Raw genomic sequence first — 12,784 nt, 5'->3', positions numbered from 1 at the left:
ACCAAGAGGGGAAGAAAAAAGGCTATGTGGTGACAAATTAGACTTCATTTCAGGAATGAAATAGAAAGCAGAATGTGCCTTTTAGAAAGAGGAGAACATGACGCTGTAAGCCTGCTTTTGGCCCGTCGCAGCCTTGCGGGATGTCCTTCCTCGTGGGTCACTCAGGGTCTTGCCCAACGTGGTACCATTTTGACGCATTCATCCAACAAAATGCTTATTTTGTCCTACACGGCACAGAGCCTCGGGGTGCCGGCAGAGACCACCACAAACGAGTGTCCTGCCTCCCCAGAACTTGGGCTCCATCAGAAGAGACAGACGGGCAATATGAGCAGATAAACAGGCGCGTCAGGGGCTGTGAAGCATGTCAAGAAGCAGATGAACGTTGCCAGCTAGTGAATGGCGGGAGGGAGGCCCACTCGAGTGCACATGCGCAGAGGGCCTCTCTCAGGAGGGATGCTTGTTCGCTAGGACAGCCGCCAGGGCAGACACTGAGAAAATCTGATGACCCGGTTGCAGCAAAGGGGAAAGGTGAACAAAACCAATAAGAACATGGATGTGTGGAGTATGTACCAGGTATCAAATAAGGTATTAAGCATGTCACAAGCATCTTACATAATCCCCTAAAATATCCCTTAAAGGCAGATAGTATTGTTCCCACTTTAGGAAGGAAGACACTGAGGTTCAGAGAGAGAAAAAGGGCTGCCAGAGTTCTGTGCTTACTAAATGACAGAGCTGAGATGCAGGCCCTGAGTGTCAGAGCATGGAGACCCCGCTCTTAACCACAACTCCCCATGGCCTCTAGCACTATCTGGATCTTAGGGCCAGGTTCGACATTTACAGCAGGTTAGGAGCTAGAAGTAAAGCTGTGATCCCCACAGTCACTACCCCATCAAAATAAATGGGGAGAAGGCAGATGTGCTCACCCAGTCATGCCCAGCACTAGCTGGTGCCCCCAAAAGAGCAAGGGAAGGGTCAGGGAGCAAGTATGGTAGTCCCAAACAGAAATGCCCCTCCCGAAGAAAAGGCAAATCTGAGCGCAGACAGAACGGATCATCCCACCCTGTTCTTTGTCCATTGCTGTACACTACAGTCCCAGGATGGGAGCACAGATCTCAATAATTTGACCATGGACGTCACTGACCACCCATATTCGGGGACTTGATAAGAAGGTCATGGAGAAACTGCTAAGTCTAAAGTTTTGATGTCCTGTGGGGCATATTCACAGGGCCCCCTTCATTCTGGTACTTAGAGTCCCTCTTTCCCTGTACCACTATCCTTCCTCCACAGACCTCCAGTGTCACATGTGCTTATGCATGGGTGCACACACACACACATGCTTAAACATACATGTACTCAGAAGCTTCCCACTCACACACAGCCCACCCTACCCCAAGCACTTTCCGTCTCCTGGGCTAAGGTTCTGGGTGGGTAGAGGGGCAGCAATGCTATTCAACCCACTGGTGTTCCCCTATCTGCAATTCTGAAATTCACAGTCCAGTTTAAATATTAAGAGCAATAATTCATCCGAACTCTCAGTGTCATAAGAGTTCATTCATAAATTACCCAGAGCAAAAGGGCTGTGAACACACACAGTCACCACTGCGATGATTTTATGACTTTCCTACATCACGCAGAGCCTCAGGACTTTTTGAGGCTTCTGTGTTCCTGGATGCTTTGGGGACATGACTCTGCCCTTATAAGCAGGGTTTCAGCTTTGGAATCACTCGCTTGGGTGCCAGTCCATGGCTTTGCAGACAGTAAGCACTCAGTAAATGTTTTTGTATAGATGGGACTCATCTCTTCTCCTTTGCTCTAGGCCCCCATATCCAAGCAAGCACGTGCTGAATGCTCTGTCTCTGAGACCCAGCTTCCACAGTCCTCCAGGGCCCCCAACCCGTATCTACTCATTCTGGTCCCAGCATCAGCTGCCCCCCTGCACTGCCCCACCCCGCCACCATCCCTGAAGCCTTGATCAACAGCTTCCTAGGACCCAGAATAAAATTTAGACTTCAGCCTTTCCCTCAAAATTCCCTGGAATGGGCCTTCAACCTACCTGTCCAAGCTCATTACTCCTCGCCACTCCTTTCACCTGACCCCTCACTCTCTGCCCCTTTCCCTCCACTCATTCTGGATCACTTGACCTTCCCCAAACAGACTTTTCCCATGTGGCTTTTATCACGCTAGACTCTACTATGAATCCACTTTCTACTACTGTTTATTGCATGATTACAAAAAGCCAGCTCCAGGATTGTACTTGGCCCCTCAGGGTGATATGAAGTTTGTCCTAGAGACATAGAGTGCCTCATTGGATCTACTGCCCTTTATGATGAAATATTAGAGTTCACTGGTTAATCATTTTCCTCTTAGAACTAAGTGACCTTTATTGGTATTACCTTGCCATTTATCAAAGCAAAAAATAAAGTGTCAGAGAATAAGAAGAAGGCAGAGAGAGGTCAGATGTCCAAAAATGCCAAAAAGAAAGTTATGGTCATTGTATAGCAGTTTTACTGGAAATAATTACGGTACCAAGATTGACCCACACCACCACAAGCATGACCGGCAAGTTTTAATCGTTTTGATACACTAGACAAGGAGTTCTCAAGCTATGGGCCAAGACACTCTGGGGATACCCAAAAATTTTTTAGGGGAATTTTGCAAAAAAGTCAAACTATTTCCATAATGATATTTGGCTTTTACACTCACATGCTCTCTCTCTCTTTTTATTTTCTTTTAAGATTTTATTTATTTATTTGACACAGAGAGAGAGATCACAAGTAAGCAGAGAGGCAGAGAGAGAGGGGGAAGCAGGCTCCCTGCTGAGCAGACAGCTCGATGTGGGGCTCAATCCCAGGACCCTGAGATCATGACCTGAGCTGAAGGCAGAGGCTTAACCCACTGAGCCACCCAGGCGCCCCTCACATGCTCTCTTAAGGGTACAGTGGTTTCTCAGTGGCCACATAACCTGTGGTATAGCAATAGATGGATTGTAGAAGCAGGCAGAAGAATCCCGTTCTCTTCTTTCAAACCAGAGAGATGTGGAAAATGTAGGATGTGCCACTCTTCACTAATTTTTTTGCTTTGAAGAAGTTATTTTGGGGCTCCTGGGTGACTCAGTCAATTAAGCACAGGACTCTTGATTTAGGCTGGGGGTCATGATCTCCAGGTCCTGAGATCCAGCCACATGTAGGCTCTAGGATGAAACTGTGGAGTCAGCTTGGGATTCTTTCCCTCTTCCTCTCCCTCTGCCCCTCCCCCACATCCGCACGCGCACATCTGGGAGCACTATCATTCTCTGTCTCGCTCTCTCAAATAAATAATAAAAATATGATTTATGTTAGCATGTAATGGCTTCATTGCTATTAAATGGGCTAACGAATTTTTTTCATTGCTTTAACTTCTAATGGAGTAAGTACTGATAGATAAAACCTACATTAAAAGAGCAAAAGGGTCCTAGAAACAAAACCGGAGAACTCCTGTTCTGGACCAATGATATGGCTATCCTTGAGCACAGGCTCAGACAAAACACACACCCCTCACTCTAACCCCACGGGCGGAGGGAGAACCTGACAGAAGGCCTATTCTAGCAAAGCCACAGCCCCAGACCCCCTTACTCCCACTAACTTCCTCTTTTTCCTTCGGAGAGATTAGGAGAGCACGGCTCGCCTGGGCGGGGCCAGGGCTGGGCGGGGCATCCACCCCGCCCCCATAACCCCGTGCGAAACACGCCACAGCGACCCTCGTCGTCGGAAGCGCGGCAAGGCCCCCGCAGTGCATTCTGGGATGCGGTCTCCACCAATGAGATGTGAGCTACGTCACAAGGGCGCCCTTTCCGGGTGGCCTGGGCTAGCAGGGCACTCGGGCCCGTGCCCCGGGGGCAGCCACCCACACCTCTTGTCGTGCCGGTGGCTGTGGACCGTGCCGGGCCTTCCGACATGGTGGACTACTACGAGGTGCTGGGCGTGCCCCGCCAGGCGTCATCAGAGGCCATCAAGAAGGCATACCGCAAGCTGGCGCTCAAGTGGCACCCCGACAAAAACCCTGAGAACAAGGAGGAGGCGGAGAGGCGGTTCAAGCAAGTGGCCCAGGCCTACGAGGTCTTGTCAGACACCAAGAAGAGGGACGTTTACGACCGGTATGGCGAGGCTGGAGTAGAGGGCGGCGGCGGGGGCGGCGGCGGGGGCAGCGGGCCCTGCCGCGACCCCTTCGAGTATGTCTTCACCTTCCGCGACCCGGCCGAGGTCTTCAGGGAGTTTTTTGGGGGCCGCGACCCATTTTCGTTCGACTTCTTCGGAGACCCACTAGAGAACATCATGGGCGGTCGGAGGAGTTCCCGGGGAAGCAGAAGCAGAGGAACCGCTCCCTTCTTCTCCGCCTTCAGCGAATTTCCAGCCTTTGGAGGTGGTTTTTCTTCTTTTGATACGGGATTTAGTTCCTTTGGTTCCCTGGGGAACGGAGGCCTTTCTTCCTTCTCCATGTGTTGTGGTAGTGGTGGGACCGGCAACTTCAAATCCATGTCGACTTCCACCGAAATCGTTAATGGCAAAAAAATCACCACCAAGAAAATCATTGAGAATGGCCAAGAAAGGGTGGAGGTGGAAGAAGACGGAGAGTTGAAGTCCCTGATAATAAATGGCAAAGAGCAGCTGCTGCGCATTGACACCAAGTAATTCCAGTCCACGTTCAACTTAGAGCACATGGTGAGGAATAGCAGGACTTTTTTTTTTTTTTTTTTTTTTTTTTAAGATTGCAAGGGAACTCTACTTTCAGAACAACTGTACTGAAGAATTTATAAACAGTCATGCCAATGCCTATTTGTTGTTATTGTTGGGACCACATGAATAGGACCTCTGATTCTCTTTAAAACTTATGTAAATATCTGTATGCACTTTGCTATTTATTAAACATAATCCCCAGGCAGACGGTGATTATTTCCTAGTACTAGGACACAGTGTTACAGCACCTTGAACCTTGCCTTTCCATTTTGTTTGAAATGTGAGCCAGGTAGTTTTCTCTGAAGTTGACCTTGCCAAGATAAATCGTTTTACTTCCATTTTTTTCACCACATTATAGTAAAAGATGTGTACACACTAATACTTCTGGCTTAAGGATGGTTTTTAGTCCCACATAGACGCCGGTGACTAGTAAGAGTTTTCCGTTTAAATATAATAAACCTAGGCTTTTTAAGAAACAGGTAAACCTGGCAAAGTGGGTGTATTCATTTCCTACGGCTATTGTAACAAATTACCACAGATTTGGTAGCTTAAAACAATGTAGATTTATTCTCTTATAGATATGGAGGTTGGAAGTCTGAAATCCATTTCAGGAGACTGAAGTCAGTGTAAGCAGGAACGTGTTCCTTCCAAAGGCTTGAGCAAAATACATAGGTGAATTCCTCACAGTTACATGATTATTTAATAGCATCAAATGGACTTTATTCAGGTTACTTGAGCAATTAAAAAAACTAGTAGTGATGACTCAAATAGAAATCTGATTGCTAGCCTCTACCCACCCAACCTGGTTCTACAACTATGGTTGATAGAAATGTGGAAAGTTACTTCTCTAAGGCTACACAAAACTACCCTGTTGCTGTGTGCAGGATGTATCTTGTTTCAAATTAGGTTGACAAAGCCAAGACTATTGGAAAGCTTGGAGTAGTAATTGTGAGGCAGCATACATCTGAGAGTACATTTCTGTTGAAAACAGTGGAACTATACCCAGTGGAAACCACTTCGGGTATAGTTGCGTTGGGATTGTCCATCACAAGTGTGCCATCCCCTTTGGTCATGACTAAGGGAAAGTTTGCACGAGGCATTGGAGCAAAAAGGCAACTGAACTAGACAGACTAAAAATGCAGCACATTCCTTCCTTACAGGAAGGTCATGTGACTTGAGCACACTGTTTAGGAATATATGAAACCGAATTTGATATCTGTAAAGGCCAATCCCTGTGGAATGGCATGTGAACAACATGCAGCAGGAATATAGGATTCAGCCACTACTGTCCCACGAGGGCACAGACTCTGTTAAAACTACCTCACATGGTCACTGAGGTACCCAGGCAGTGCTTCTCACCCACTAATTGTACAAGAACTATCAGAATAAAACAGACTACTGGGGCTTTAAAAAAAAACAAAATGAGTTTATTTGCTTGCCAGGCTAGGGAACAACACACCAGTGAAGATATTCATAGTTGTTGGTGCGGAGGGGAGAAGGAGCAAGGAGGGAAGGGACGTTGAGTTTTGAAGTGATAGAAATTAAAAATCACCACTCTGTATAGGACAGGATAAGTGCATTTGTGTCTATACAGCTGGTTAACATAAGTCTCCATTGGTCAGGAAAGTCTTCAGTTGGGTCCAGTAAGACTGGCATGGGGGCAGGGAGGGTCATTCAGAGGTCATGTATTTTTTTTTTTTTTTTAAGATTTTGTTTATTTACAGAGACACAGTGAATAGGGAACCCAAGTAGTGGGAGAGGGAGCAGCACACCTCCTGCTGAGCAGGGAGCCTGATGTGGGGCTCAATCCTGGGACCCTGGGATCATGGCCTGAGTCTAAGGCAGACCCTTAAAGACAGAGCTACCCAGGCGCCCCAGAGGTCATGGATCTTAACGGCTCTAGTGGAAGCAACAAACAAGTCAATGGATGAATATATAAGCAAATTTGGTCAATCCATACTAAAGGATATTATTCAGCCTTAAAAAGTAAGGAAACTGACATACGCTGCAACATGAGTGAGTCTTAAGGACATAAGCTAAGTGAAATACGTCAAAAAAAGGCAAATACTCTATGATTCCATTTATATAATGTACCTAGAGTGGTCAAATTAGTAAAGACAGAAAGTAGATTGGGGGATGCCAGGGGTTTTAACAGCATTTGTTGCAGCGAACAGCATTCAGTTAGAGATCTGGTGGAGAGTTTCCCTTTTGCAGAATAGAAAGCATTTTATGTAAAGAATTTTCAAAACTGAAAACCGCTTTTTAAAAATAGCTCTAAAATCACAGTCCTGTATATCAGTATTTGTTGTTTATGGAAAGGCTTGAGTAGGCTTTCAGAGTAGGGAAAACACTTCCTCTGGTGCAAAGATGAGCATCTGCAGGACCCCACCGTGGACTCTCTCCAGGGAGAGAGAGCACTTTCCCAGGGAGTGCACTAGTTAATAAGGAAGTAGTTTAAGACATCATTTTAAGAATTGGGCATATTGGGGCGCCTGGGTGGCTCAGTGGGTTAAAGCCTCTGCCTTCAGCTCAGGTCATGGTCCCAGGGTCCTGGGATCGAACCCCGCATCGGGCTCTCTGCTTAGCGGGGAGCCTGCTTCCTCCTCTCTCTCTGCCTGCCTCTGCCTACTTGTGATCTCTGTCAAATAAATAAATAAAATCTTTCAAAAAAAAAAAAAAAAAAAAAAAAGAATTGGGTATATTAAAGTTTTTTTAAAATAAAATTCTTTAAAGCTTTTTTTTTTTTTTTTTTAATATGTAGCAATAAATGCTCTTTTCTTTTTTTTTTTTTTTTTTTTTTTTTTTTTTTTAAAGATTTTATTTATTTATTTGTCAGAGAGAGAGCGAGCGAGGGCGAGCACAGGCAGACAGAGTGGAAGGAAGAGTCAGAGGGAGAAGCAGGCTCCCTGCGGAGCAAGGAGCCCGATGTGGGACTCGATCCCAGGACACTGGGATCATGACCTGAGCCGAAGGCAGCTGCTTAACCAACTGAGCCACCCAGGCGTCCCTAAAGCTTTTTTTTTTAAGATTTTTATTTATGTGACACAGAGAGAGAGGCTTAACCCACTGAGCCACCCAGGCACCCTAAATAAAAATTTTAAATAAGCATTTTTTTAGGTGTATCTATGGGACATTTACAAATGCTAATCATATCTTATGCAATATAGGAGCCACTAGCTACACGTGACTACTGAGCACTTGAAATGTGACCAGTCCAAATTGAGATATGCTGTAAGTGTAAAATAAATAGCAGATTTTGAAGACTTAGTATGGAAGCAAAAGAATGTAAAATAGCTCATTAAAATTTTATGTTGAGTATGTGTTGAAAGTTTAACATTTTAGATATATTTGATGGAATAAGATAAAATTTTAGCCCTCTTTTTGCCTTTTTTGGTAACCTGTCTACTAATTTTTAATAAACTATATATATAGCCTGCATTATAGGTCAATTGGGCAATTCTATACTAGACCACAAAGAAAACCTACTAAATTATTTAATATAGGGACTTCAAAAGAAACATTCTCTGATTAAAAACCTAGAATAATTAGAAAAAAAATAAGAGATAGCTGTGGGAGGGAATAAACAACTTTGAATATAACTGTGGACTTAGAGAGGAAATCCAAACCAGAAAATTAAATGACCAAAAACAGAACGAAGGGGGGGCGCCTGGGTGGCTCAGTGGTTTAAGCATCTGCCTTCAGCTCAGGTCATGATCTCAGGGTCCTGGGATCGAGCCCCACATCGGGCTCTCTGTTCAGCAGGGGAGCCTGCTTCCCCCTCTCTCTCTGCCTGCCTCTCTGCCTACTTGTGATCTCTCTTTGTCTATCAAATAAATAAAAATCTTTAAAAAAAAAAAAAAAAACAGAACGAAGGAAAGAAAAAGAAAATATGAACAATTTATGCCAAAACCTAGGAGACATAAAAAATGTTCTAGGAACTTCAATGCTTCGTTGTTAAGAAAACTCTTAACAGAAAGGAACTTAATGCTTAGCCAAGGAAAATTAGAAAAATAACTATAAAATAAACCAAAGGACACAAGAATGACAATCATTACTAAAAAGCAAGCTGGGATTAATGAAATAGAAAACAAAACTAGTAAAAAGAATAAGCAATTCCCAAAATTATTTCTTTGAGAAAACCAATAAAAATTTCATTTCACCCATCATAATTTTTGTATTATTATTAAGTAGACTCCAGGCCCAGCTGGAGCCCAGTGTGAGGCTTGAGCCCATGACCCTGAGATCAAGACCTTAGCTGAGATCAAGAATCAGATGCTTAACGACTGAGCCTCCCAGATGCCCCTCACCCATCATAAATCTTAAGAAAAGGGGAAAAAATATGAAAGACTTCGACTCTGATCTTTCATACTTGGAGAAAATTTCCATGACTACTTAAAGAAGTAACATTTAAGGATAAACCAAATAAGTAAGAGTGACAAGATCTCAAAGTAAAAAAGAATTTAGTGGAACAAAAGTGATAATGGTGTGCCTATCACATATAATAATTGAGAATTTAGGTATAAATGATCCCTCATGTACCCAGTAAATTAGCACAAACATATCTAAAGGTCTTCAGATGACATACCTTGTCCTGCCGGGTACTTTCTAAATAATGGTAAGAGAAAATATTTGTTGTGTACTCATTGTGACAATAATGAGGCCAGAATATTTAGGTAATACCTGCCCACCTGCCCATTCAGCCAGAAAAATGGGAGTGAGAATTTGAACCAGTGCAATTAACTCCAGAGAATATTTTCACAAAGGAAAACTAAAAGATGCAGCCACTCCGGAAAACAGTATGGAGTTTCCTCAAAATTTTTAAATAGAACAACCTTACTACCTTACAATCCAGCAATCACACTACTAGATAATTACCTAAAGAATACAAAAGTACTAAGTTGAAGGGATCCATGTACCCTGATATTTACAGCAGCAGCATCTACAATAGCCAAATTATGGAAAAAGCCCAAATGTCCATCAGTAGAATGGATGATTAAAAAAATAAAATAAAATAGGTGAGTGGATAAATACATGGTAGAGGGGCACCTGGGTGGCTCAGTAGGTCAAGTGTCCAACTCTTGATTTCTCCTAACATACCCTTCCCTTTTTAGATCCTATTCTGTTCATCACTTCACCCCCCTTTCACTGGGTTCATAGGCTCATAGTCTGACTTCCCTCCCACTGTCTCCTTTGAGGACTTCAACATCCCAAGTAGGAGACCTTTCCAACCTGCAATCCAACTCTGATCGTCCCCATGTCATACCCCAGTCATAACTCCTGGTCAGAAACCTTCACAGCACAGCTCTATCTCTGAAAAGTTGAACTCATTTACTTCTTTCTTGGATCACACAGACCCCTTTTTGTCTCTTGCACATTGTCTCACTTCCACTTAATTTATTCAAGTTTCCTGACACTGCTGTGTTTAGGTGTTTAGGTCTCTTGTGATCAGATCACACTCTAGCCCCTTCCAAGACAGGGCCACTAAAAATATCATGTCAATAAACACAACTTGCTGGTTCCTTTGTCCCTCCACTGAACAAGCAAACACCCACAAGCAAAGACTACTGATGGATCAGCTCACAACTCAGCATCTCTGCTCCTACACAGTTTGAGAAAATTGCACAGCCCCACGAAGATGGTGCCTTTGCAAAAGGATGGTACTAGCTAACCCACACCGGTGCTTGTCAATCCTCCCACAGACCCATGCCTCTGCCTCTCATTTCTTTTGGTGACCACTGCAAACCTTTACTACACCAGTGGAGTCGCTTCAACATTTATCTCACTGAACTTTTAGGAGGATGAGAGGTAGAAGTCTTAGAAAAACTGGTAGATAAGTAAGCACCTGGAAATAAAAAAAGAAAAAAAAATGACAACAACAAAAGTGTTCCACTTGGAACGTTGATTGGACATAAGCACCAATACAGACCTGAGACAATGGCTTCCTGTGGCCACAATTTATGCCCCCAATGAAGACCATGTTGGGCATGACTGGCCTGGGGTAGTCCAGGACGAAGTCTCCTCTGAAGAGCCACACAGATGCAGAGCTGAAAATGTCCACCACCGACACCTCTCTCTGAAGAAGCTCAGAAGCAAGGCTTGCATAAGGGGTGAAAGAAATGTGGCAAATGTACTTCAGGGCCAGAGGATAGAGCATATTCTTGACCCTTTGCAGGAAAGTCATGTGGTCTGAATTCATTGTTAACAACCTGGGAATATAAGAGGAAGGGTTTGGGCACTGTGTACCCTCAAAATCTAAGTCACATGGAATGGAACGCAAAAAAAACACAGCCGGAAGTGACAGGTACTTAGCCAGTACCGCCCCACAGGGGTAAACAGGATCAGTTAAAACCACATCAAATGAACTGGCATTCAGGTGCCTGACCAGGTCCTTGTTACGCAGCAGGGCCTCACAAGACCTTTGATAAACCAAAGCAGCAATTTTCAAACTTTTCATAGTTTCCAAAAAACATCGTTAGAAAAGGCATTCTTTTAAAAATCAGGTAACTCCGGCCCAGCAGGAGGTAATTAAACTCATCCTGGGTGTACGGAACTGCATAGCTCGTCATGTTGAAAAAGTCCTCCTCTTTGATATGCAGGCTCAACTCTGGCGAAACCACCACCATTTGGTGGCCTCTGGCATGGAGCTCCTGCACAGCTTCCTTCATGCTGAGCCAGTGGCTGCCATCCATGGGCACCACCAGCACCTTCCCACCTTCAGCCCAGGGTCCTACACACGCGAAGAGCAACAGCCCCGTGAGTGCGGGCAGGGGAACCAGGAATCTGGCAGCCATGTCGGTAGAAGCCCAAAGCAGCTGACTTTTCAGATCAGGCTCTGTCTCCTACCTTTATTTCCTTTGTCTTTATCTTATCATTGAGCCACTTAGAATATCGGGTAACTGGCAGGCAGCATGTCCTCCTTGTGTTAATCATTACAGACTAGATCTATCCCTCGCTTTCACCATCACCCCCCTTCCTTCTCCTTCCACGCAGGGAAAGATCAATCTCCCTTATCACAGAAAAACTCATCTACTTGACAGCTCTCTCCAGGGAACACTCTAATTCATTCTGTTGCTTTTTATCCAATTCCCAAAACAGGGCTGTGGATGCCCATTTCATTTGATCTCCTCCTATTTCTCTGTTAACTGTGTCCTAAAGCTCTGTGACTGGGCTCTGAAGAGTCACCGATGCCCGGGTCTCGAAGCATAACCTCTCTGTTGGATGTGACCTCAGCTGAAATCTCTCAAAGCTCTCTCCTCCCATTGGTGGGGACCATGGTGCACAAACCAATATATAACATTGCTAAGACAGCTTTCTCTGAATAGGGAAGGGGGAGGGGGTACTAGCTCTTTGGTTTTGTTCCTTTTCCACACCAGGACATCTCTTGCAATGGTCAGGGAAGAAGAATCTTGAAGCAGCTGTCAAATATGGAAATATCTCAAAGAATCCTGCACTGGAGATGAGAGGACAGCCTAAGGGTTTGTTGAGCATTCTATATTTACTCCGCAGAATGTGAGTTGCTGTTACCTAAAGAGTAAATGGGCAAGACAACAACCCTGATCAATGACATGGTGGGACCAGACAGCCACCCCACCCCCCCCACACACACACAGGGCCTGCTTGCTTCTGAACAGGAGGTAGCGGTCACCCAGTCTCCGTTCAGCCTCTAACTCCACTCCTCTTCTCCAGTCTTCTCTGTTTAGGGACTGGGGTCTTTCACCGATAACTTCCTTGCCACACCCTCCTTCCATGAAACCCCTCATTTCATACAATGCCTCAGAGCTCCCCTATACTTCCTAGATGGGATGATGCATGATTCATGAATCCTTAATAAAGACAATTAGATCTGCAAATTTACTCAGATTTTTGTTCTTTAACCACTTTAAGATATAAATCTAGATAAAATTAAAAAAGGAGACATACAACATGATGGATGGGAAGATTGAACATGGTAATGCTCCTGATGTTGTCCCCAGGTAAGCTATAGATTTAATGCAAACCCAAACTAAATCTCACTGGGATTTTTAACACATGACCAAATAATATTTTTAAATTCACCTGGAAGCATTACTGTC

The 12,784-nt window shown here is 44.4% G+C and overlaps 1 protein-coding gene across 1 annotated transcript; it reads left to right on the top strand.

The window, feature by feature from the left end:
* The first annotated feature begins 3,806 nt into the window (after positions 1–3,806).
* Positions 3,807–12,519, top strand: LOC101674438 (dnaJ homolog subfamily B member 3). The gene is made up of 2 exons (XM_004782443.3): positions 3,807–4,697; positions 12,086–12,519. Exon 1 carries the CDS (start codon positions 3,933–3,935, stop codon positions 4,665–4,667), a length of 735 nt encoding a protein of 244 aa, XP_004782500.1. The 5' UTR covers positions 3,807–3,932; the 3' UTR covers positions 4,668–4,697; positions 12,086–12,519.
* The last annotated feature ends 265 nt before the right edge of the window (positions 12,520–12,784 follow it).

This window comes from Mustela putorius, unplaced genomic scaffold, assembly GCF_011764305.1.
Source record: "Mustela putorius furo isolate JIRA1106 unplaced genomic scaffold, ASM1176430v1.1 tig00000275_pilon_pilon_pilon, whole genome shotgun sequence".
In the NCBI taxonomy this organism is placed as follows: domain Eukaryota; kingdom Metazoa; phylum Chordata; class Mammalia; order Carnivora; family Mustelidae; genus Mustela; species Mustela putorius.
The sequence above is the reverse complement of the archived record's forward strand: the minus strand, read 5'-3'. Positions and strand labels throughout refer to the sequence as shown.